Raw genomic sequence first — 23,348 nt, 5'->3', positions numbered from 1 at the left:
TCTCTGGAATAACCCAGCCTACCTTAAAGCTCCCCAAGCCAGTATCGTCCCTGGTGCACTAGGTTCTGCTCCCAGACAGACTGTGCCTGGTTGTTTACTTATTTCTTTAATCTCCTGTTGTTTATTTATTTATCCCATTATGTCCCTGTCCTGGATTTGTCACTGAGTGAGTGCTGAGCCCTGACCCAGCTGGGGTGGTGTGCCGAGGGCAAGACATGTTCTGGGCACAGGGGGACTCCCCCACTCCTGCTGGCTGCTCAGGAATCCAGCAGCTGGGAGCTGGCTCGCTGTCACGGCCGAGCAGGAGCGTGGGGACCAGCCGGGCTGCGGTGACCTGCTGGCATTGCCTTACATGGCTGCATCCCCGGGACACGGCCAGCTGCGAGGCACCGGGCCTGGCACTGGGGCGTGGTGTGGTTGTCCCGGGCTGGGAGGCTGCCAGCAGCACCTCCATTGTGCCAGTGAGCTGGTGGGATGTCTGTGCTTCCTGTCTCCAGCTCTGCAGTGCCAGGTCCCCTCCTGCAAAAAGTCCCAAATGCTCTCCGCCACAGTGGCCCCAGTGTGCTCGTGGCCAATGGAAGTCATTGAATGCTAGAACACTCTTGAGTTGGAAGAGACCCACAAGAACCATGGAATCCAGCTCCTAGCCCTGCAAAGGACACTCCAACAATCCCAACACATGAGAGTGTTGTCCAAATGCTCCTGGAGCTCTAGCAGCCTTGGAGCTGTGACCATTCCCTGTGGAGCCTGGTCAGTGCTCAGCACCCTCTGGGGGAAGAACCTTTTCCTAATATTCAACGTAAGAAGACACTGTGTCCCTGGTCACCGCAGTGTCCCTCCGTGCTGAGCTGGAGCAGTACATAGGGCACCCGCGCTGGCATCACTCCGTGTCCTGCGATAACGTCCAGTGAGTGAGCACACGGAGATCCCTCCCGGGTGGAGCCGTTACTGCTCCCCGGCCTCGGGCAGGGGCCGAGCCGGCCCCGCTGCAGCCGAGGGCACCGAGAGCCGGTCTGACGGCGCCGGGCGGCTCTGTCGGTTCACGCCCGCACACGGGAGATGCTGCAGGAGACGGGTGGAACCGAAACGCTGCGACCTGTCCCCGCGGCGGGGCCGGGCTGCGCGGGGCTCGGGGGTCGCCGCCCCCTGAATACAGACCCCTGTGCACAGGGTGAACTTCGCAAATCGGCCCGGGAACGGCAAAGATCTGCCAAAGCCCCGAGCCCTCCTGACCCGTCCCGTACTACCGCGCTCCGCCCCGCTCGGTGAGCGCAGGACCGACAGCAGCGCGCTCCGCCCCGCCGCGCCCACCGCGGGGGCTTCGGAGCGTCGGGGCCGGGCCAGGCCGTGCTGAGCCATGCTGTGCAGATCCCGGGAGCCTGGCCTGGCCATGGTGTGCGGATCGCGGGGGCCGAGCCGTGCCGTGCTGCGCGGGGCTCTCCCAGCAGCGGCTCTGGGGCTGCGGGTCCTGGTGCTGAGCGCGGCGCTGGGCGCAGGGGCGATCCGGACTCAGCCGCCGCTCTTCCCTTTCTGGGACCCCTCATTGCCCTGGCACCGCCGCCTCGACGACCTGCTGGGCCGGCTGAGCCCCGCCGAGCTGGTGCTGCAGGTGAGGGGGCGGCGGGACCCCCCCGGAGACCCCCGCGGGACTCCCCGCTCAGCGCCGCTGCCCTGCAGGTGGCGAGGGGGGGAGCGATGGGGAACGGTCCCGCGCCCCCCATCCCGCGCTTGGGCATCGCACCCTACAACTGGAACACGGAGTGTCTGCGGGGCGACGGCGAGGCACCCGGATGGGCCACGGCTTTCCCGCAGGCGTTGGGGCTTGCCGCCGCCTTTAGGTACCAGCACCGGGGACCGGGAAGCGGGGGTGTGGGATGGGACCTTCTGAGACCGGTCCCCCCTTGCCTACGCCGCCCTGACACGCCTGTGCTGTTCCCACAGCCCCGAGCTCATCTACCGTGTGGCCAACGCCACGGCCACCGAGGTGAGAGCAAAGCACAACAGCTTTGCTGCTGCTGGCCGCTACAGTGATCACACCGGGCTCAGCTGCTTCAGCCCTGTCCTGAACATCATGAGGCACCCACTATGGGGGAGGAACCAGGTGCCAGCTTGGGCGGGTGATCCCTCGCTGGGGTCGGGCCACAAAGAACCGTGGCTGACCAGCTGGATGTGGCCATGGCTTGCCAAGCTGTGGGCATGTGGGGACGGGGCTCCCAGAGGTGACCCGCCTATGCTCCGGACAGGAGACCTATGGGGAGGACCCATTCCTGAGTGGGGAGCTGGCCCGCAGCTTTGTGCAGGGGCTGCAGGGCCAGCACCCCCGTTACGTCAAGGCCAGCGCTGGCTGCAAACACTTCAGTGTGCACGGAGGCCCTGAGAACATCCCTGTCTCCAGACTCAGCTTTGATGCCAAGGTGAGCACAGCAGGTCAGGGTGTGTTAAGAGGGCAGGGGACACTCCAGGTGCTGACCCCACTCTGCCGTGATGCTTGCAGGTGCTGGAGCGGGACTGGCGTATGACCTTCCTGCCCCAGTTCCAGGCATGTGTGCGTGCTGGCTCCTACAGCTTCATGTGCAGCTACAACAGGTGTGGAGCGTGGCAGGGGCCATGTGGGCCAGGTTGCCCTGGACATGGCCAGTGCCCCGCTCTCCTGGCTGCCCCATCCCCTCTCCAATAGGATCAACGGCGTTCCCGCCTGTGCCAACAAGAAGCTGCTGACGGACATCCTGCGTGGCGAGTGGGGCTTTGATGGGTACGTGGTGAGCGACGAGGGGGCTGTGGAGCTCATCATGCTGGGGCACCACTACACACACAGCTTCCTGGAGACAGCGATTGGTGAGCTCATGGGTTGGGCATGAGGCCAGTCCCCAGGCATCGTGCAGCCATGATGGAAGTTCTCCCTTCTCCTTTCTTCCTGGCATGGCAGCCTCGGTGAATGCTGGCTGCAACCTGGAGCTCTCATATGGCCTGAGGAACAACGTCTTCATGCACATCTCTCAAGCTCTGGCCATGGGCAACATCACACTGCAGGTGAGCTGAGGGGAGTCGGACCAGGGGTGTGAGCAGAGACGCTGGGCTGTCCAAGCACAACTGAGATGCTGGGGTCGGGGTCTCCACAGATGCTGCATGACCGAGTCCGGCCCCTCTTCTACACACGGATGCGGCTGGGGGAGTTTGACCCCCCAGCCATGAACCCCTACAGCTCCCTGGACTTGAGTGTGGTGCAGAGCCCCGAGCACCGCAACCTCTCGCTGGAAGCTGCTGTCAAGAGCTTTGTGCTGCTGAAGAATGTGCGGGGCACACTGCCCTTGCGGGCTCAGGACCTGTTGGGCCAGCACCTCGCGGTGAGCCCTTGCAAGGTGGCGGGCAGAGGGATATGCTGGCTCCTCACCCATGGCACACAGGTGCCACAGGGCTGCTGGTGCCCACCCTCACCCATCTGCCCTCTGCAGGTTGTTGGTCCCTTTGCTGACAATCCCCGGGTACTGTTTGGGGACTATGCACCAGTGCCAGAGCCTCAGTACATCTACACTCCCCGGTGAGACAGCATGGTCCCACTTCATGTCCCCTTCTCCTGGTCACTGTTCCCTTCTTCTGGGCACTGTCCAGCGCTGATGGTGGAGCTGCTTGGCCCTTGGCTGGTGGCCAGGGCAAGAGGGCTGTCCCCATTGTGCCCTGACCCTGTGTCCTCTGACACAGCTGCCCCTGTGTCCTCTGCTCTCCCCTGGTGCAGGAGGGGGCTGGAGATGCTGGGAGCCAATGTCAGCTTCACAGCGGGCTGCAGCGAGCCACGGTGCCAGCGATACTCACGGGCAGAGCTGGTGAAGGTGGTGGGGGCAGCTGATGTGGTGCTGGTCTGCCTGGGGACAGGTAGGTGGGAGCAGGAGGGCACTGGTTGGGCACTGCCAGGGGAAGGGGAGTGCTCTGGGAGAAGGGGGGTGCCCATGAGCCACCTCTGAGGCAGTCGATGGCCCTCTGCCCTGTCTGCCCACAGGGGTGTTAAGGGCTTTCCCTTGGCTGTCCCCACCCAGGGGTAGATGTGGAGACAGAGGCGAAAGACCGGAGTGACCTGTCCCTGCCAGGGCACCAGCTGGAACTGCTGCAGGATGCTGTGCAGGCAGGTAGGGGCTCTATGAGACCTCAACCCACCCAGGTGTCCCCATCTATGGGACACCCTGGGGCCATCCCAGCAGTGCCACAGTGACAGCCACCTCCTTGCAGCCGCTGGGCGCCCTGTCATTCTGCTGCTGTTCAACGCGGGGCCCCTGGATGTGAGCTGGGCACAGGCACATGACGGCGTCGGGGCCATCCTGGCATGCTTCTTCCCTGCCCAGGCCACCGGCTTGGCCATTGCCAGGGTCCTGCTGGGTGAGGCAGGAGCCAGCCCGGCTGGCCGGCTGCCGGCCACTTGGCCTGCAGGCATGCACCAGGTAAGGCCAAGGCTACTGGTTGCACCTTTAGCATTTCCCTGCCTTGGGGGCTGGAGCAGCTGTGAGATGCAGGGCTGGTTCTTGCCTGTTCCACTGGCCCCTTGTCCCACAGGTGCCGCCGATGGAGAACTACACCATGGAGGGACGGACATACCGGTACTATGGGCAGGAGGCCCCGCTCTACCCTTTTGGGTACGGGCTGTCCTACACCACCTTCCGCTACCGGGACCTGGTGCTGAGTCCCTCAGTGCTGCCCGTCTGTGCCAACCTCACTGTGTCTGTGGTGCTGGAGAACACGGGGCTGCGGGACAGCGAGGAGGTGGGCACAGCTCCTCTGACTGAGCTGCCTGTATGGGGTGCAGATGTGCCCGAGCTCCCTTCTGCAAGGGGACTGCTGTGGAGTCCTATTGTGCTGACTCCCATCCCTCTGTTTAGGTGGTGCAGCTGTACCTGCGCTGGGAGCAGTCATCCGTGCCGGTGCCCCGCTGGCAGCTGGTGGCTTTCCGCCGTGTGGCTGTGCTGGCCGGCAGGGAGGCCAAGCTGTCCTTCCAGGTGCTGGCCGAGCAGCGCGCGGTCTGGGTGCAGGACTGGATCCTGGAGCCCGGCACCTTCACCATCTTTGCTGGTGGGCAGCAGCCGGGCCAGAAGACGCGAGCGCCGTCGGAGGTGCTGAGTGCACAGTTCAGTGTCACCGGCACGGCCCGGCCCTTACACGGCTGTTAGTGGCGGCGGTGGCCGCGGGGTGCTGGCAGAGGGAAAGGGATGCGAGGTGCTCCGTGTGCCGTGGGCAGTGTGGTGCTTCTCTGCCCTGCAATAAAGTGCTGGTGCTCCGTGGCAGCTGCGTGGAGCCTCCCCTCCATCCGCTCTTCCAGAAGCAGGACTACACTGCGCTTGCCCTGCTCAGTGCTTTCACCCTCCTCCTGTCGCTGTCCCACCTCGAGGCGCTGCTAGAGCCCCACACCCTGCCTGTGCCTCACACCGGCCCCGGGGCAGCGGCCGCCTGGACCCGCGTGTGCTGCGGCCACACGTGCCTGCACCTCCCGCTCTATTTATAGCTGCCGGGCTGCTCCAGCGCATTCCCTGTGCCGAGGGAACGGGTGACTGGCAGGCCTGGGAGGCTCGGGAGGGCAGGAGCTGGCCCTTCTCTTTCCCAGGCAGGATCCAGGGAGTGGGCAGGATGCTGCAGGGAAGGGGGCAGAGATACAGTGATTGGAACGACCAAGGCCTGCACTGGCCCGAGGGACAGATCCAACTCTGCAGCAGCTCGGGGGCTGTGGAACAGCACTGGGATGTGATTCTGGCAGCAATGCTGGCGGGAAGCCGGAGCTGGGCAGGAACTCCTCCGGATGGTGTTGGAAGACTGTGATCTCCTCCAGCCCCGAGGCCGGAGGCCAAGGTGGGGGTGGCAGGGAGCACATGGGGCTGCCCAGGCCTGACCCCATGACATCAGGACACTAATTACAGATGCGGCTTGGGATAATTACAGAGCAGGCACGAGCTGTGGCAGGGCAGGACGCAGCCTGCTGTGGCTCAGCCCATTGCTGGCCCATTTGTCAGACACCCACAGGGGATGGTCCTGCAGCAGCCGACACTTGCCATGGGCCATGGTGTAGCCCCATGGCAAGATGCTGGGGGTCTGGTTATTATCTTGACATGCTGCTGGTGATAGGTACCTATTGCATCCATCCACCCCAGGACAGGACACAGGGACAGACACTTGTCCCCAGGATCATGTTGGGTCATTGCCCCACGGCTAGTGGGAATCAGCTGGAGTGTTTTGGGGACAGAGATTCAGATCAGCCCTTGCAGGCACCATATCACAGAGCAGCAGGGTGGGAGAAGCCTGGGGCCAGGGCAAAGTCCTGGGGCTGAGGAGAGAGGTGGGAGCACAGCGATAGGGAGCAGGTGGAAATGGGTGGGATGGGGTGTCCCACACGGTATTTGCTCAGAGGTGCTGGTGGGGTTTGTTTGCTATCCTTATCCTTGTTTGCTCCCAGACTTGCACAGCGTCAGCTCCTGCCGGCAGGGCTGGGCTGTGGCTGTAGTTATCCTTTGACTTTGGGGTGCTGATCCCTTTGGGTCCCTACAGTTGGTGTCAGGGCCAGGTGTTGGGCCTCAGGGTGCAGCCCCCTGCCCAGACTGGCCCGATGGAGCCATGGCAGTGTTGTACCCCACGCTGCAGGGCTGAGGAGCACAGGGAGTGCTGGGGCATGCAGCAGCCAGGGCTGGGTGCTGTACTCATCATGAGCTCATCGGATTTTCCATCAGCTCAGGGAGGGCAGCTGTTCCCAGCATCACGGGAATGGCGGGGCTGGACCCAGGAACCCCAACACAGCAGGGCTCTGCCTGCAGCAGAGTGATTGATCAATCCCTGCTTGTATAAGCCCATCGACTTGGGCTGGCATGGCATTCACGAGCCCTCTCATGTTGAACTGTTGGAGCACGGCCACAGGCCCTGTACACCCACACTTGGCCCTTCCTCACCATGCCCTCTGCTCTAGACCTCCAGACTGACCCCACTGCACCCCACTGTGGGGAGAAGGACCATGGACGTGGCTGGATCGAGTAGCAAGCTGTCCCAGAGCCTTGAGATGCTCATCTGCTCCAGGTGATGCTGTGGAACCCACAGGCAAAGAGACTTTGGAAGCCATCCATAGTCACCTTTGGAATATGTCATGGGGTGGCTCCAGTCCCACTCTGCCAGATCCCTTGTGTACCATGGAAATGCTGGGCTGGGGGGCTGCTTGCAGCCCCTTGGAGGCTCAGCCATGCAACAATGTGAATGGGGCTGTTCCCCTTTTCTGTCCCAGGGAATATCCTGGCTTTGTGAGTTTGCTGGACATTGCACTCCCTGCCACCCTCCTGGGGTGCCCAGCTCCCAGAGCTGAGGCTTGGCCATGCAGCATTCCGTGGTGGGGAGTCAGCAGACAAGTGAGTTCTGTCTCTGGGAGTTTCAGGAAGCCTCTGCTCTGTCTAAGGCAGGTGAGAGGGTGCAAGGCTGGAGGCTGTAGGAGGATGATGACTTTAAGGTGATTTGGGGTGTAGGGCTACCCCTGCAGCATCACAGAGTGGGGCCGCCCTGTCTGCTGAGGAGCTCCCTATCCCAGTCAGGGGAATGCAATTCCAAGGGAAAGGGCTGGGATTTCAGTAAACCTGTTTGCCTGGTAGGTGAGGGAGAATGAGTAGCAGGGGATCTCCTGGCCTGTGGTGACATCATCCCCAAAACAGACATCTCTGATGGGTGCTGCCCGCAGAAAACTAACTTTGTTCATCCACACATCCAGAGTCGGGCACTCTGCGGGATGCCTGGAGCAGGCTGGCCACGTGGTGGACAAGGACATGTCCCTGCCTCCTGGTGCCCCTGCAGAGCCTGAAGCTGTGTTCCTCCCACTGCTGCTGCTTCCAACTTGTCCCTTACCCTGGCCCTGCCGCTACATTCCCGTCCAAGCAGGGCCGAAAGAGGTTTCAGCGCTAGCGGGGCCGAGCGGGGGCCGCTGCTCCTGCCCGGGGACCGGGAGCGGCCTCTGTTGTCTGCCGGTTACCGGGGCAGGGTGGGATTCGGGAGGGGAGCCCCGCGAGCGGGGGCGGCTGCTGGCGGTGACTAAAGCTCACGTGTGACAGGCAGCGGGGGAGCAGCAGCTCCAAGGCCTCTTGAACAGCTGAGGTGGGGCTCGGAAACGGGAAATCGGTGTCTTTTTCGGGTGCCTGAGGCTGGGGGAGCAGGTCCGGGTGGCGCTGGCTGTGCATCGCGGTGCTGCTCGGGGCGGGGCGTGTTTGCTGCGGGGCCAGCGCTTCGCGCGTGACCGGAGCATCGTAAAATGTGTATGCGAGCCCCAAAATCTGGGAGAGCAGGGGCTGGAGGCGGGCGAGTGGCCGAGCAAAGCTGGGGGATGCTGAGCACTGCAGGGACAGGCAGAGGGGCAGGCCCGACACGGGGGTGACAGGCGCGGGGTCCCAGCGGCGGCTGCGGGAGGAGCGGCGCCGGGTCGGGGCTGCGGGGCCGCGTCTGGAGCCGGGGCGAGGCGGAGCATCCCCCGGCCGCTCCCCCCGGCCGGGGCCGCGGGGCCGGGGCGGGGAGCGCTGAGCGTCCTCCCCCGCGGGCCGGGGGGAGCGGGGCTGGGCCAGCCCCTGCGCCTGCCGCGCCATGGAGCGGAGCTGCGCCGGGCGGGAGCCGCAGCCCCGGCCCCAGCCCCTCGGTAAGGATCCGCGGCGGCACCGGCACCGGTACCGGCTCCGGGGGGCGCCCGGGCCCCCTCCCGCACCGCGGGGCCGCAGGGACTCAGGGTGCGGGATGCGGCCGAGGGCTGCGGGATGCGGCCCGGGGGTGCGGGGTCTGCCGGGGGGGGTGCGGGATGCGGCCCGCAGTGCCGGCGGAGATGCGGCGGCCGGGTCCGCGGAATGCGGCGGAGCGGAGCGGGGCGGCGGCCCGGGGAGGCGGTGGAGGAGCCGGGGGGGCGAGGGGGGGAAGGCGCTGCCGGGGCCGGGGCGGCTTCCCGGGAGGGACAAAGCCCGGGCACGGCCCTTCCATCTTGGGGAGGGCCGGAGCGGCCCCAGCCCCGCCGCCGGAGGGGGGGTAAGGGAACTGCCCTTGGGGAGCCTCGGGGGTGGCGGTGCCGGCGCCGCCCGGCTGGTCCCCGCCGGCTGGTGGGCTGGTGGGGATATACCCTATGGGAGGCACCCGCTGCCCCCCGCCCGCCCGGGGCGCCCCCGCCCCGCCGCGTGGACTCGCGGCTCGTCCCGGCACGGCCGGTCTCGCTGCCCCGGGATGAACCGGGGAGGGCGGCGGCGGCGGCGGCGGGGCCGCGCTCGGGGCCGGGGCCGGGTTTGGCGCTGCTTCTCGAGGCTCCAGCGCAGCGCTCGCTGTGACTAAGCAGAGCTTCGCGGCGGAGCCGCTTCCCACCGCGGGAGGAAGAGGAGAGGCGGCTCCCCTCCCCCTCGGCCCCAGTGCTCCATCGCCCGGGCCCGCTTAGAGGGAGGGAGGGATGGATGGCTGCGGCTCCGGCGATGCTGAAAACCGGCGGCTCCTGCACCAGCCGGCCGCGGGTCCTGGCGTCGCTGCCCGAAGGACGCGTCCTGCGCCAGACATGTTGTCTGAGTCCTGCTCTCTGCCTCTGCCGCCTTCCCGCCCGCCGTGGCCTGCCTGCTCGGTGCTGTCGCTGCCCGGGGACCAGGGCTGGCTGCTCCCGGCCCCCCTGGACACCCTGCACACGCGAGTGGGTCACTGGCTGCTCCGCTGTAAGCACAGAATGGTGCTGAAGGAGCACGGGAGGTTTTGCACCGTGTCCTTCTTCAGGGACCTTCCTTGACCTGTCCCATGTGGGTGACCTGCGTGACTGAGTAGCCCGGGCTGCTTCCTGTGTTGCTGCCTAGAGCGGGTCGGAGCCACCATCAGGGACAGGATTTCACTCAAGGGGCCAGGAACCACCATGTGTGGGGCAGCCAGAGGCTCTGGATGCCAGAAACGCATGAAGGGCAGCCAGGGCAGGGTGTGACCTGCAGAGCTGCCCAGGTTGGCAGAAGGATGCAGTGGACAGAGGGACGAGGACCAAGGCAGGGAGCAGGCAGAGGTCTGTCCTTATTCAGCTTTCCCCCAGCCTCTCCAGCCCTTGTCCCTTGGCACAGCAGAGAGGGAGGGTGAGCTGGTTGCCCGCCAGTGCCTGTGTTTGGGAGCAGCAGCTCGGGAGTTCTCCCAGTGCAGGAGCCGCTGCTGTGAAACCGTCAGAGCAACGTGATGCGACGTGCAGAGTGGTGATGTGACAGTCCCGTGGTGCCATGTCCAAAATAGTTAGCAAAGCTCTCGCTCCTTGGAGGGCTCTGAGCAGGGTTGGGCAGCCCCACAGGCAGCCTGCCGGGAACGGAGCTGGATCCTGCACGGCCCCAGCCCTGGTAGGTGCCGCATCCGTGTTGTGAGGCACAGGACCTGTTTTTTGGGGGTACTGAGCTGCTCCCCAAGGGGCTGGATGCTGACAGGCACAGGGACCCATGCCCTGCCTTCTAGCCAGGTTTCTGTTTCCCAAGCGTGATGCTAGCAGACAGGTTTTTGGGAACGCAGCTGGGCTGGCTGCCCTGGGCACTGGTGGCGCCGCATGGGTCGCCGCAAGGACGAGGGCACCTCCTGTCGCCACTGCCAGTGCCAGATGGATGGTGGGCAGGTGTTCCTGCTCCTGTCCTCGGGCTGTTTGGGGTTGCACTGTGACCACAGTTTGCTGTCGGGGTACTGGGGCCAGCAGCAGCTCCAGCTCTTTCTTTCACGTGTGTTTTAAACCCTGGAAACTCCCTGGCTCTGGCCTCGATCTCGCCACAAGATCCCAAGTTCCCCTTGTTGCTCTGCAGCTCAGCACATCACTGCTGGCTCTTCAGTGCCGTGGGAGCTCAGTGACCTCTGCCCTGGCCGAGGGGCTGGTGCAGTTCCCCCATGGCTGCCCCCCATACATCTATCCCGGAGTCTTGGTAGGACATGAGCCTGGGAAAGGGGGCTGGATATGCCTCTTTCTCCTTCATGCCACCTGGTTGTGCCCTCCCAGGGGTCCTGCTGCCTGGCCCCTCCTGCTCTGCTCCAGCCTGTCCCCAGAGGCCAGTCCCCTGAAGTGGGGCAGTGGTGGGGCCCTGTGGGCTGAAGCCCAGCCAGGTGCCAGCTGTGTTTCACTGGCTCCAAGCTGCTGGGGAGAGGAGCCAGCCATGGGTGACAGTGCCCGTGTGCCTGGGGACAGGCTGCAAGTGGCTGTCCCCATTGGGGATAGGGTGTCATTGCTGATGGCGGCTGCCAGGGTGGCACTGGCCACCCCCGAGGCAGGGGCTGATGGCATTGCCCACGTCTCCCTGCCCAGGCATGTGAGCCAGCACTGAGGGTGCGTGTCAGTGCTGTGCCTGCAGGCAGGACGTAGTGGGGACGTGTTGGGAATGTGCTGTGGACGTTCCAGGGATGTGTCAGGAGCACTTGCTCATTGTCCCTGTCATCCAGGTATCAGGGTTGCTGCAGCGCAGGGGAATCCCAGGAGCTGGGTGAGACAGGGCGGGGCTCAGCCCCAAGGCACATCTGAGTGTTGAGGTGGGGGCGGGATTAGGGGCAGCACTGGGGCTTGGAGCACCCCCAGGGCTTGGAGCATCCCGGTGCATCCCGGGATGCTCCGGTGGCCTCAGGCAGAGTGGACACCAGCACCCACAGAGCAGTCCCTGCTCTGCAGCCACGGCTGCCTTCCTGCTCTGCACCAGGACCTGCTGGCAACAAGAGACCCATCCCCGTGCGGCTGCTATGGAAGCAGGGAAGGCAGCTGGGAACAGCTGCACCAGGGAGGGTGTATTGCACACATGGATGTCCCCACAGGCTGTAGGGAGCAGCCCTGCAGGGCCAGCAGTAGCTCCTTGGGCTGGACTCAGGGTCTTGTCCTTGGAACAGCAGGGACTGATGCAATGGCCAGGGTGGCTGGGCACTGTGACACCAGCTCCTTTGGGTGGCTTTCCAGTGACTTCTATCAGCCTTGCTCTCCTGGTCCCCCGGGGCAGGGGCAGGCGCTGGTTGATGCCCTGTGCCCTGCTGGGCGCTGCACGCGGAGCAGCCTGTGGCTGTTCTGGCTGTGCTGCAGAGCGGGAACACAAGGATACGGAGCTGGGGGGAGCTGAGGTGACATCAGGAGGGTGCCCCCCCCGTTCTTAGGAGCAGTGCCCTGCAGGGGTGTGTGGCGGACAATTAACAAGGGCCGCTGGTCCGAGCAGTGCCCGCGGGCCTCGATGTGCTCTCGCTTCACGGCACCGGGGATGTGCCTGTGCCTGGCTGAGCATCCCTGGCCATGTGCTGGCCAAGGAACCGCACTGCACCGGGCACTGCCGGGCTGGAGGTGCCGCTGGTGCTCAGTGGCACAGGCAGCAGTGCCAAAGGGACCCATGGGAGGAGCGGGATGGGCTGGGTGATGTGGCACCGAGGGCAGCACCTCGCCCTGGGCTGGGCATGGCGCTGTCCTGGTGGCAGCAGCGGGGCTGGTGCCGTGCGGGCTCACCCAGGCTGGGAGCTGCAGGACAGCCATGCCTGCGTGTCTGGGGGGACGGGAGCTAATCCGTGTGGAATGCCCTGGCCGGGGGAGAGGGGACGCCCGCGCCGCCTGGGCGCAGGCAGCGTTGGGTTTCAGGGCAGCTGCCGTGCTGGAGCAGCGACAGGGACAGATGGCAGCAGGGCTGGCCCTGCCCCACCTTGGGGGTCTTGGCTGGGCCTGGAGGTCTTGGCCAGCCCTCCCCTGGCCACAGGTGCTGTTGTCTCTCCGGCCAGTGGGGCAGGGCAAATCCTGCCCAGGGCTCTGTGCCTGGCTATGTGGGGTGGCAGGAGGCACCCACTGTCCCCTGCCAGTGCTCCCCAAATGTCCAGGGCTCTCCTGAGGTATTTCCATCTGCTCAGGGGATCAGCCTGGCCTTGACTTGACTGGCTTGGCTTTCACTCGGCCCTGTGGGCAGCACTTGGCTGTGCCACCACAGTGGTCCCAGGGTCACCCCTCCCAGCATGGGATTCCATCCTGAGATCTGGCAACTGGAGGCTGCCAAGCCCTGCTGCCTGTGGTTGCCCAGCTGAGGCAGCCCTGGGGGTCAGAGCAGGGGACCCCCCAGTCCCAGTCCTCATCAGACTGATGGCTGCCTCGCAGGGCACAGTGCTGGGGACATGGGATGTGCAGGATCGGGGCCAGGGGATGGGCTGGCTTCCTGCAGCAGAAAATACCCGGAAAGTCTGCGGGGGGGCCGGGGCTTGCTATGTCCCCACAGAGTCCAGGGTGGGGGAATCCTGTTGGCACAGCCCTGGCCTGGGGGGCTGCAGCAGCACCCCCAGCCCCTCTCTGGGGACCAGAGGACCTGGGGTGTGCCCATGCTGTCAGTGCAGGGGGCTGGCAATGCCTCTTTGTGTAGCCTGGGCTGACCTTGGCTCAGAGCGCTCCAGCATGGGGTGGATGAGAGCATGGAGTGGGAGAGGAGCCGTGGGGTGGGTGAGAAGCAATGGGATGGGTGAGGAGTGGCGCCGGCTGTGTTTGCAGAGCCCACACTTTGCCCCTCGCTGAGGGCTGTGGAGAGTTCTGCAAACACGGCTGAGCCAGCGCGTGACATCAGCTGGTGGTGGGTGCTGGTCACTGGGGTTCTGCCATCCCCCCTGCAGCTGGGGGCTCACTCTGCAGTGGTGCCCATGGGGCTGGAGTTGTGTGTCCTGGGGTGGGTCTGGCATCATTCTGTCCGGGAGTGATGGTGCTGCTGCTGCGTGGGGGTTGGAGTTGGGATCCTGGCAAATACTGAAGGGTTTGTTTGCAAAGGGCTGATAATGGGGGCCGGGGGAGTCAGCACCACTGTTGTCACTGAGGACACTTCCGACACCACTTCTACAGAAGGCACGTGCCATGGCATTGCCAGGTGCTGGCACTGTGCTGGGGTGTGCTCAGGGCTCCCTCGGGGTGCCCAGGGGACATCCAGAATGGGGGAGATCCCCTGGGCTGCCCCACGGCCGGCCCCACGCGGGGAGGGGGCTCTGTCTGGCAGCTTCGTGTGCATTCCTGGGCCATGAGTTCATGGCTGCGGGTCCGTGGCGCATGGGGGCCATGGGCTGTCACGGTGACGTCAGTCAGGCCACAGCCCGCGCCCATCCTGCCTCTGGCTGTGCCGCGGAAATGCTCGACATCCTCGTCCCCTCAGGGACAGTGGCAGGCGAGTCTGTGGGTCCCTGTGCCCGTGGGGGGTCTCTGGCCCCGTGTCCCCCCATGGCAGGGCCAGGCGGCAGCTGCCAGGGGATGAAGGGCAGCTTTGTGGTGGCAGTGCCTGGTGGAGCCCGGCTGTCCCTCTGTGCATTGTGTGCCCAGCGCCTGGCACCCGCTGTGGGTGCCCCCCAGGACTGGGGCAGCAGCAGCAGGGCTGAGGTGGGGTCCCACTGCCCTCCCCAGCTTCGCTCCTGAGGGCTGTGTTTGGGGGGACAGGGCTGTGCCCCCTGAGGACTATGTTTGGGGAGGATGGATCTTCCACAGCCTTCCCCATCTGAGTGACCTTGTGTTCTGCTCTGCCCCTCTTGCAGGGAAGCCACCATCCCCGATGGGAGACAGCATCCCCCCGCCCTCCATGCCGCCCCCTTCGCCTGGGGTTGCCCTGCAGGGAGAGCGCAGCCCCCCCCAGCGTGACCGACCCGGCCCTCCAGATGTCATCCCCTCGGAAAAGACCGTCCCACCTGTCCCAGCAGCCATCATCCCCTCTGAAAAGATCGTCTCACCTGTCCCTGCAGCCATGGCCCCCTCCCAGCAGCTCCCCACGGCTGTGATGCACCCCTCTGAGAGCAGCCCTCCACAGCGTGACCAACCCGGCCCTCCAGACGTGGCACTGCCAGGACAGCCTGTGTCCCCCAGCTCTGCAACTGTGGTCCCCTCAGCACAGAGTGTTCCCTCCCGGTGTGACCGGTCCCCTCCCGGACCCCCCAAGCAGCCTGGGATTGAGCACCCCAAAGAAGAGGCATTGCCCCACACCACTGACCAGCCTGACCCCGTCCACGCTGCTGCCCCTCGCTCCGTGGAGATGCTGCCCCATGGGAGCCAGCCTCCAGCCCCAGCTGCCACTGAAGGGGCCCCTCCTGATGCCAAGAGCTCCCTGGGTGCCACAGCTGGGCCCTCAAAGGATGTGACCCCCCGGAGCAACCGCCCCTCACTGTCTCCTGCTGCCAGCGCCCGGCCCAAACAAGGTGGGTGCCAGGAGGCTGCAATGCTCCCTCCAGTGATGCTGCACCCTGGGGGCACCAGTCGATGCCTGGTGGGGCCAGGTACTACCCTGATGGTGTTTCCCCTCTGCAGATGCCCAGAAAGCCCAGGCAAGGCACAAGCAGGCGAAGGAGCGGCGCGAGGAGCGGGCCAAGTACCTGGGTATGGGGCTGGGAGGGAAAGTGGATGTGGAGGGAGGCAGGGGCTAAGGAGCTTTGCCGGGTCATGGGCAATCCCATTAGCTGTGGTGAGCTGAGCCCAGGCGGGAACTGCAGCGCCTGCAGCTCTGCCCACCAGGCTGATTCCCCAGCACACTGCTAACCCCTGGGCACACCACTGATCCCTGGGCACACTGCTGACCCCCAGGCACATTGCTGACCCCCAGGCACACTGCTGACCCCCAGGCACATTGCTGACCCCCAGGCATGCTGTTGACCCCCCAGCACACTGTTGCTCCCTGCTTTGGACACTCCCCGGGTCTGTGCAGGTGCCACCAGCCCTGGTGCCCGGCTCTGCCGTGTGCAGGCAGCCCCAGGCAGCCCCAGAGTGGCTCGGGGCAGCGGGCTAGCGGGCCCCCTGCGCTGCGCATGGGGCCTCCTTGTCCCCGCGCTCTTTCCACCCTCATTCCCCCATTGTTCACCGCGCGGCTCGGCGGGCTCCCGGCGGGCTCCCGGCCTTCCTTTTGTCCTGGCCCAAACCCCTCCCTCGCCGTGATGCTGCCTGCCCCGCAAGCCCGACCGCGTGCCCCGGCTGCAGCCAGCCTGTGGCCCCACGCCGCCGGCATGGGCACGCGGTCCCACCATGGGGCTGCCCAGGGCTGTGCCTCCGGTGCGACCCCGCTGCCCCCCGCAGCTGCCAAGCGGGTGCTGTGGCTGGAGAAGGAGGAAAAGGCCCGGCTGCTGCGGGAGAAGCAGCTGGAGGAGAGGCGCAAGCGGCTGGAGGAGCAGCGGCTGCGGGCGGAGAAGCGCCGGGCGGTCCTGGAGGAGCGGCAGAGGCAGAAGCTGGAGAAGAATAAGGTGAGGATGGGGATGGGTATCATGGGTGCAGTGGACATGGGGTTGGGGCAGCATATGGGATGCAATCCCTGAGGAGTCCTCATGGCTCCAGCAGCCCTTCAGGAGATGCTTCATGAGCCGTTCAGGAGCTGCCCACTCTGCCTGTCCTCTGCTGCCCCTCTTTCATGGTGCAGAGCCTGTGCTGTGCCCAGCTTCTTGGCACATGTGCCCTGGCCAGGGCAGGCATCACTGTCCTGTCTCCCTCCAAGCACCCCCATCGCTGTGATGTCCTTATGCTGGAGGGCTCTGGCTGGCCCCAGCCCCACACGTGCAGCCGCCAGGCTCAGCCTGTCCCTCTCCCTCGGGCAGGAGCGCTATGAGGCAGCAATCCAGCGGTCGGTCAAGAAGACGTGGGCAGAGATCCGGCAGCAGCGGTGGTCCTGGGCTGGGGCCCTGCACCACGGCTCCCCTGCACACAAGGATGGTGAGTGCTGGGCTGGGCTGTCTCTGACAGCGGTGGGAGCAGCTGGGCATCTCTCTGCCAACCCTCAAACCCAGCTCAACCCCACTTGGTGGGGTCATGCTGCCGCCACTCTGGGCTGTGCTGGGGACTGATGGGATCCCGTGGCTGTTCCTGCTCCTGTGGGACTGGGTGTAAGCTGGAGGCTGTGTGTCACAGTCCCTATTCCACTCAGAGACCTGCCTGGGGGCAGCTCTGGCTGCCTCGGTGTGCCATGGCCACACTGCCAGGTCTCCAGCAGCCGTGAAATGCCCTTGGGCCCAGGGACTGTGGAGCTGCACGAGGCCTCTGCAAGCTCTGGTTGGGGTCTGTGCTGCGGCGTGTCCCTTCGTCCTGGGGGTGGGGGGCAGTGCTTGTCCCCTCCAGGTCCAGTACGGAGGTGACCGTGGCTGTATGTGTGGCTGCAGAAGCTGCTCCTGCTCCTTGAGGGCTTCTTGGGGGCATTTCACAATTCAGCACTTGGACATGTGGAGGTCTCCTGACTGCTGTGCTGTGCTGGCAGGTGCTAGCACTGTCTAGCATGGATGGTGACACAGAGGAGAGTGCTGTGTCCCTGGGAACTGTCTGGCCTTCATGTGCCATGGGGCAGCTGTGCTGGCCCCTGTTGTACCTGGCCAGATTGTGTACAGGTGTTGTGTTCCTGACTGTACCTGACCGAGCTGTGTACAGGTGTTGTGTCCCAGGTTGTGCGTACTGGCACCGTGTGCCCAGTGCCGTGTGCGTTCAGGTGTTGCGTGCCTGGCTGTACCTGGCTGGGCTGTGTGTGCAGGCTCCCTGTTCTGGGTACGCCTGTCTCGGTGCTGTGTGTGCCACTCTCGCTTGTGGCACACTCGGGGTGTCCATGGTGCAGCACCTGGCAGAGTCTGGCAAGGGGACACCTTCCCCTGCCACTTCCCATCGGGATGTGCTGCTGGAGCTGCTGCCAGCTGTCACTCACAAATCTACTTCCACCGGCCCTGAGCTTCCCTGGCTGTGTTGTCCAGAGGAACTCAGCCAGGGTCAGGAGATCCCAGCTACTTGTGGAGGTGCTGCCGCCACCAGCACTGTCCTGGCAGTGTCATAGTGACCCAGGACTGGTGTGATGTTGTCTCGCGTCTGTCTGGACCTGCTGCCCTCACCCTGCTCCCCCAGGGTGGATGCTCACCTGGTGCTGCCGAGGTCCCCGGCCAGCTGCTCCTGATTCCCAGGACTGTGTTTGGGAAGACTGTTGTAGCAGGGCCTGGGAGCTGCCCTGGCTTTCTGAGGATGAGATGCCTGCATGATCCCAGCATGACCCTGCAGGGTTCAGACACTGCCATATTGAATGCCAGTGCTGTGTGTCGTGTCCCCAGACATCAGTATCTCCTCTGGACCCACTCAGTGCCGTGTCACTGGATTCCAGCATCTCCTGTCCAACTCTGTGCCGTGTCCCCAGACTTCAGCATCTCCTGTCGCATTCTGTGTCGTGTCCCTGGATTCCAGCATCTCCTACCCCATTCTGTGCTGTGTCCCCGGACTCCAGCATCTCCCCTGGTCCTTCCACTTCTGCCCCAGTGCCCTGGCACGGCCGTGCATGCTGCATGTGGGGGGCCCGGCCCCAGCCCCGGGACCTTAATGCCCTTGTGTCTTTTCCCTCCTCCAGGTGCGAGCCGGTGCTCGGTGTCCGCTGTAAACCTCCCCAAACACGTCGACTCTATAATCAACAAGCGGCTCTCCAAATCCTCCGCCACCCTCTGGAACTCTCCCAGTAGAAGTAAGAGCCCTTTGCGTTTGCCCCAGCGCAGGGGGCACAGCCTGGTCCCCGCCCAGTGCTGGGGATTCCCAGTGCCAGGGTCCCCCATCCCCAGGTGCCCGCGGAGAGAGGAGAAGCCGTTTGCTGTTTGTGGGAGGAGGCTGGAACCGGCCGGTGGCTCCTTGAGGCTGTGTGGGCTGGGAGGAGAAAGAAGAGGAGGAGGAGGAATGGCTGGGTGGTGGCAGCCCCATGGGATGCCAGGACGGGGATGGGAGCCTGGCTCCCTGCCCCAGGGCAGCTCCAGTGGGTGCTGGTGCAGCCACAGAGGGGCTGCCTGTTGCCAGCCCTCCTGGGGCTGGGCATGGTGCTAGTGTCCCCACAGGCTCCTGGGGCTGGGTGCCATGGAGCTCTGTGGCCGTGGTGCTGCAAGGTCGTCCTGGCCCTGGGAGCGCTGCCCAGGGCTGCAGCCATGCTGGAGGGATGTGTCCAACAGAGGGATGTGTCCAGTGCCGGGGCTGCTGTTGTGTTTCGGGGTTGCCTGGTGATGGGTGCCTTCCCGGATGGGTATAAATAGCCAGAGCAGCTGACGCTGGTGGCTGTGGTGACGCAGGCAGCTCCCACCGCCCTCTGCTGGGGCTCAGCCCAGGGACAGGCACCTGGGGTCTGTCAGCACTGCCCAGGTGGGAGCAGCATCTCCCTGGGCCCGTGCCAGACCTGCCACCCTGTCCCCCTGCAGCACCCATGGCTCTGAGCTCTCCCCTCCCAGCAGCTGGTGCTGCCTCTGGCCTGACACCCAGTGGAGAGGGGCAGAGGGGCCCTGTCTCCGTGGGTGTTTCCCATGCGCCGTGGGGTGTTTGGTGACATGTGCTGCAGGGCAGCCATTGGCAGCTTGGTGCCCAGCTGAGCCAGCTGTGTGGCCAGGCATCGCTGTTCCGTGGGTGCTGTGAGCTTGGCCTGGCTCCTGGGGCACACTTGGTGATTCAGCACAGTTCCCGTGGCATGAGGGCACACTATGGTGTCCCCCGGGCAGCTGGCACGTGTCAGGGCCTTGGTCACACAGGGCAGGAGCACAGAATGGTGCCATTGCTGGGCACAAGGAGAGGGCAGAGTGGGGAGGCTGCTGTCACCAGGGTGGCACCCGGCACCACTGGTACACGGTGACTGCAGTGTCCACAGGACACAAGGACACTGTCGTCATGCCACAGCGCCGTCCACAGGCACCCAGACGCCCACCATCCTGCTCAGCTGTGCAGGGCCGTGGGGACCCCTCCCCAGCACGGCCAAGCTCTGGGCACTCCTGGAACTGTGCATGCACCATGGTATTGCTGCAGACACACGGCTGCTCCCTCCCAGCGGCGGCTGTGGGAGCAGGACTGGGGTTTGTGATGCACTAATGGCCTCTCTCCCTCCCCAGACCGGAGCTTGCAGCTGAGCCCGTGGGAGAGCAGCATCGTGGACCGGCTGATGACGCCCACCCTGTCGTTCCTCGCGCGCAGCCGGAGCGCCGTGACGCTGGCTGGGAATGGCAAGGAGCAGGGTGAGCCCCTGGGGTCCTGGCACAGGCAGGGAACCAGGATGAGGGAGCCTGAAGTCACTGGGGAGCTGGTGTTGGTGCCGGCTCCACCCTGACCCTGGTCACTCCTCCCGCAGTGCCCGTGTGCCCGCGCTCAGCCTCCGCCAGCCCCCTCAGCCCCTGCCACAACCACCGCCTGCCGCACCGCTGCTGGGAGCGCCGGAAGGCGGCCACCGCCAGCCCTGATGTGACACCGCGCCGCAGGACCGAGCCCTCACCCGTGAGTGCCACCTCCCGCAGGGACCCTGGGTGCCAGGGCAGCTGTGGGGCACGGCGTGACTTCTGGCCGAGCCCAGCACCCAGCGCTAACAGCATCTCTGTCTGTCCTTGGCCGGAGCAGAAGAAGAAAGAGAAGAAGGAGAAGGATCGGGAGAATGCCAAGGAGCGCAGCGCCCTGTCCCGTGAGCGCAGCCTCAGGAAGCGGCAGTCACTGCCGGCGGCACAGCCCCGGCTCCTGCCTGCAGCTGACAGCAGGTCGGGATCCCACACCCTGAGGCTTCCCAGCCCGACTCCACCCAGGGGCTGCCCCAGCCTCACTAACACGGTCTCTTGCTGTTTGCAGCCCTGGTCCCAAGAACCGTCCCTCGTCCCCTGCTGCCCCCAAGAACCGTCCTTCATCTCCTGCCACCCCCAAGAACCGTCCCTCGTCCCCTGCCACTCCCAAGAACCGTCCCTCGTCCCCTGCCACCCCCAAGGCCCGCCCGGCGTCCCCCAGCCTGGCCCTCAGCTCTCCCCACAAGCCGCCCCTGCCTCGAAGTGCCCATTCGTCCCCCAAGGTCCGGGCCAGGACCCGGGAGGAGCGAGGAGAGCAGGAGGGCCAAGTGAAGGCACGGGAGAGGAAGGAGGAGGAGCGGGGTCCGGCACCCCCAGCCCTTCCTGAGCCCCCCAAGGTGTCTGCAGAGCCGACAGCAGGTGGGTACGGTGTGGCCAGGGAAGCTGCAGGGCTGGGAGAAGCCAGAGCAGCCCTGACACTGCCTGCCTTCCCCAGGCCCCCCAGTTCCTGTGGCTCCTGGCCCTGTGCCGGCCAGCCCCCCAGCCAGACCCTCCGCTGGCACCACAGACCGGGAGGAGGCTGCCCGGCTGTTGGCAGAGAAGCGACGCCAGGCCCGGGAGCAGCGGGAGCGGGAGGAGCGGGAGCGCCGGGAGCAGGAGGAACAGGAGAGGTGGGTGTTGTCCCCCTGGTCCCTGGCCCTGGCCTCCTGCCATGCTAAGGGCCCCTTCCCCACAGGCGGGCACAGGAGGAGCGGGCGCAGCGGGCGGCTGAAGAGCAGAGCCGGCGGGAGGCCCTGGCACGGCAGCGGGAGGAGGAGCGGCGGCTGCAGGAGGAACAGGAGGCCCAGGAGAGAGCCCAGGCTGAGCGAGAGGAGGTGGAGCGGCTGCAGAGACAGGTTGGAGTGACAGAGCGTGGGGGAAAGGGGCTGCAGGAGATGGGGGACAAAGGCAGGGATGTTCTCCTGTGATTCACTCTCCAGGGGGATGAAGGGGTGAGAACCAGCCCAACCCCTCAAGGCCCAGAGTGGCAGGAGGGATGAGCTATCCAGGCAGCACATTCCCCACAGTCCCTGCCCTGGACCCTGCCCCATCCCTTTCCTCCCTGTTGCATCTCATCCATTCCTGCCCTGCTGTGACACAGAAGGAAGAGGCCGAGGCGAGGGCACGTGAGGAGGCCGAGCGGCAGCGCCTGGAGCGGGAGAAGCACTTCCAGCGGGAGGAGCAGGAGCGGCTGGAGAGGAAGAAGGTGAGGATGGGGGAATCTCCAGGCATGGGGCAGGGCAGGTTTTTCCCTGGAAGGGATTCTGCCTGGCACCAGGGGCAGGTCTGGGTGGCCAGGGCTGTGTGTGAGTCCTTCTGTGACTGCAGCGCCTGGAGGAGATCATGAAGAGGACGCGCAAGTCGGATGCAGCAGACACCAAGGTGGGAGCCTGTCCTGTGTCCCGGGGTACTGGGGACTTGGGGCACAGAGCCCTTCTGCCCCTGCCTGCAGACCCTCACAGCTCTCCTGTCCCTGCAGAAAAAGGACGACAAGAAGGTGGTGAACGGAAAAGCAGCCGAGCAGGAAGATGTCCCAGGTGTGTGGGCACCCCGGGTCTGCTTCCCCCGGCCATGGCCTGGCCCGGACCATGGCTGAGCCAGGTTCTGTCATGTCCTCAGGCCGTGAGAAGCACCTGGGGCCGATCCCAAAGGCAGAGGAGCTCCCAGAGACGGAGACCCCAAGCGCAGGGACGCCGGGGGGAACGAAGGGCTTGGTGGGTGAGGGGCTGCAGCCAAGGTGAGCGCGGGGACACCGGGGGGGCCAGGGGGTGGCGGGGCCGGGGCTGAGCCCAGCCCTCCCATCCCACAGCTCCAAGGAGGCAGCGGCTCTGGTGAACGGCGTGCAGCCCGGCAAGCATGAGAACGGCTTCTCAGGCACCGAGGGCTCCAAGGAGCTGCGGGATCTCTCCCACCATAGTGGGAGCCCCAGCAGCATCATCCCCTTCGGCGACAAGGAGCCCTTCCTCAAGCAGGCTGTGGTGAAGCCCCCGCAGGTGACAGGTGAGCAGTGTGAGGGGTGTGAGGGGATGACGCTGTGTGCACCCCAGCCTCACACTGCTCTCCCCACCCGCAGAGGTGCTGTGACGACCTGGCTGATGTTCCCAGGGGCCACTGCCCACGCCCTGACCCCGGCGGCCCACGCAGAACCGTAGCTGTCGTCAGAACACGACCCTCGCTGCTCCTCCCGGGTGCCTGGGGGCTGCAGGACCCCGGCGAGGACGCCTGGCTCCTCTCTTTGTTCTCGTTTTTATTTCGTTTTGTTGGGTTTTTTTATTTTAAATATGCACCTTATCAGACTGACAGCCCACCCTCGCAGCCTGCCAGAGCCGCCCCAGACGTGTGGTGTAATGATGTAGTTATTTAACTCGCTGGGTACAACGTCTGTGAATACTGTAAATAGAGCCGGCCGGGCGTGGGGATGCTCTGGGGGGCTCGGGGGGGCCTTGTCACAGCTCCCTGTCCCCACGTTCCCCCGCATGTCCGTGTGGCCAGTGTCCCCGGGCCCGGCCGGCACCACGCTGCTCTGTGCCCTTGTGACAGTGTTATGCATCCAGACAACCTTTGACAGCAATTAAAAGTGGACAATGCCCTCGGCGTGCCTTTCTGTGTCCGGGGAGGGGACTGGGCGGGTCTGTGCCCGCACCTCGGTGCTCCGCAGGGGTGGGCAGGGCAGAGCGCTCTCCCGGCCCCTATAGCAGTGGGGAACGTTCGTCACTGTTCTCGGGTTCGCCCCTGGAGTCCCCCGCACTGCCCACTCCATCAGCTCAGTCCCGGCGATGGGGAGAAACCTCATCCTGGCGGCCCCACCCGCAAGCAGGGCCCTGTCCTAGGGCTGCCACTTTCCTGCCAGGCCTTCAGGAGCCGCACGTGGGACAAACCGGGAGCCC

The 23,348-nt window shown here is 65.3% G+C and overlaps 2 protein-coding genes across 5 annotated transcripts; both read left to right on the top strand.

The window, feature by feature from the left end:
- Positions 1-1,362: 1,362 nt before the first annotated feature.
- LOC106856133 (uncharacterized) lies at positions 1,363-5,264 on the top strand. The gene is made up of 14 exons (XM_014881275.2): positions 1,363-1,609; positions 1,678-1,838; positions 1,942-2,101; positions 2,244-2,414; positions 2,495-2,586; positions 2,678-2,835; positions 2,927-3,030; positions 3,120-3,344; positions 3,453-3,538; positions 3,734-3,870; positions 4,032-4,121; positions 4,222-4,430; positions 4,543-4,749; positions 4,866-5,264. Exons 1-14 carry the CDS (start codon positions 1,391-1,393, stop codon positions 5,151-5,153), a joined length of 2,307 nt encoding a protein of 768 aa, XP_014736761.2. The 5' UTR covers positions 1,363-1,390; the 3' UTR covers positions 5,154-5,264.
- Positions 5,265-8,058: 2,794 nt separating this feature from the next.
- MAP7D1 (MAP7 domain containing 1) lies at positions 8,059-23,050 on the top strand. 4 transcript variants are annotated; one of them, XM_088178309.1, is made up of 18 exons: positions 8,059-8,094; positions 14,461-15,114; positions 15,224-15,292; positions 15,983-16,146; positions 16,495-16,609; positions 18,267-18,377; positions 19,771-19,893; positions 20,007-20,149; positions 20,270-20,403; positions 20,492-20,841; positions 20,918-21,092; positions 21,158-21,317; positions 21,563-21,667; positions 21,790-21,843; positions 21,941-21,998; positions 22,081-22,198; positions 22,271-22,461; positions 22,535-23,050. In XM_088178309.1, the coding sequence occupies exons 2-18, from the start codon at positions 14,478-14,480 to the stop codon at positions 22,543-22,545; spliced, it is 2,718 nt and encodes a 905-aa protein (XP_088034435.1). In that variant the 5' UTR covers positions 8,059-8,094; positions 14,461-14,477; the 3' UTR covers positions 22,546-23,050. The 4 variants fall into 4 exon arrangements, with proteins under 4 accessions (XP_088034435.1, XP_088034434.1, XP_088034433.1 ...); XM_088178308.1 differs by lacking the exon at positions 8,059-8,094 and adding an exon at positions 8,234-8,252; XM_088178307.1 differs by lacking the exon at positions 8,059-8,094 and adding an exon at positions 8,551-8,626.
- Positions 23,051-23,348: the final 298 nt, after the last annotated feature.

This window comes from Sturnus vulgaris, chromosome 24, assembly GCF_052056855.1.
Source record: "Sturnus vulgaris isolate bStuVul1 chromosome 24, bStuVul1.hap1, whole genome shotgun sequence".
Classification (NCBI taxonomy): Eukaryota; Metazoa; Chordata; class Aves; order Passeriformes; family Sturnidae; genus Sturnus; species Sturnus vulgaris.
The sequence above is the reverse complement of the archived record's forward strand: the minus strand, read 5'-3'. Positions and strand labels throughout refer to the sequence as shown.

Bases quoted from the DNA above. Each gene is read 5' to 3' on its own strand.
- LOC106856133 (XM_014881275.2), top strand. From the start codon at position 1,391: ATGGTGTGCGGATCGCGGGGGCCGAGCCGTGCCGTGCTGCGCGGGGCT. The intron at 2,415-2,494 runs GTGAGCACAGCA...TGATGCTTGCAG, and splicing joins GACTCAGCTTTGATGCCAAG to GTGCTGGAGCGGGACTGGCG. The intron at 4,122-4,221 runs GTAGGGGCTCTA...ACCTCCTTGCAG, and splicing joins GCAGGATGCTGTGCAGGCAG to CCGCTGGGCGCCCTGTCATT.
- MAP7D1 (XM_088178307.1), top strand. From the start codon at position 8,575: ATGGAGCGGAGCTGCGCCGGGCGGGAGCCGCAGCCCCGGCCCCAGCCC. The intron at 15,293-15,982 runs GTATGGGGCTGG...TGCCCCCCGCAG, and splicing joins GGAGCGGGCCAAGTACCTGG to CTGCCAAGCGGGTGCTGTGG. The intron at 21,668-21,789 runs GTGAGGATGGGG...CTGTGACTGCAG, and splicing joins AGCGGCTGGAGAGGAAGAAG to CGCCTGGAGGAGATCATGAA.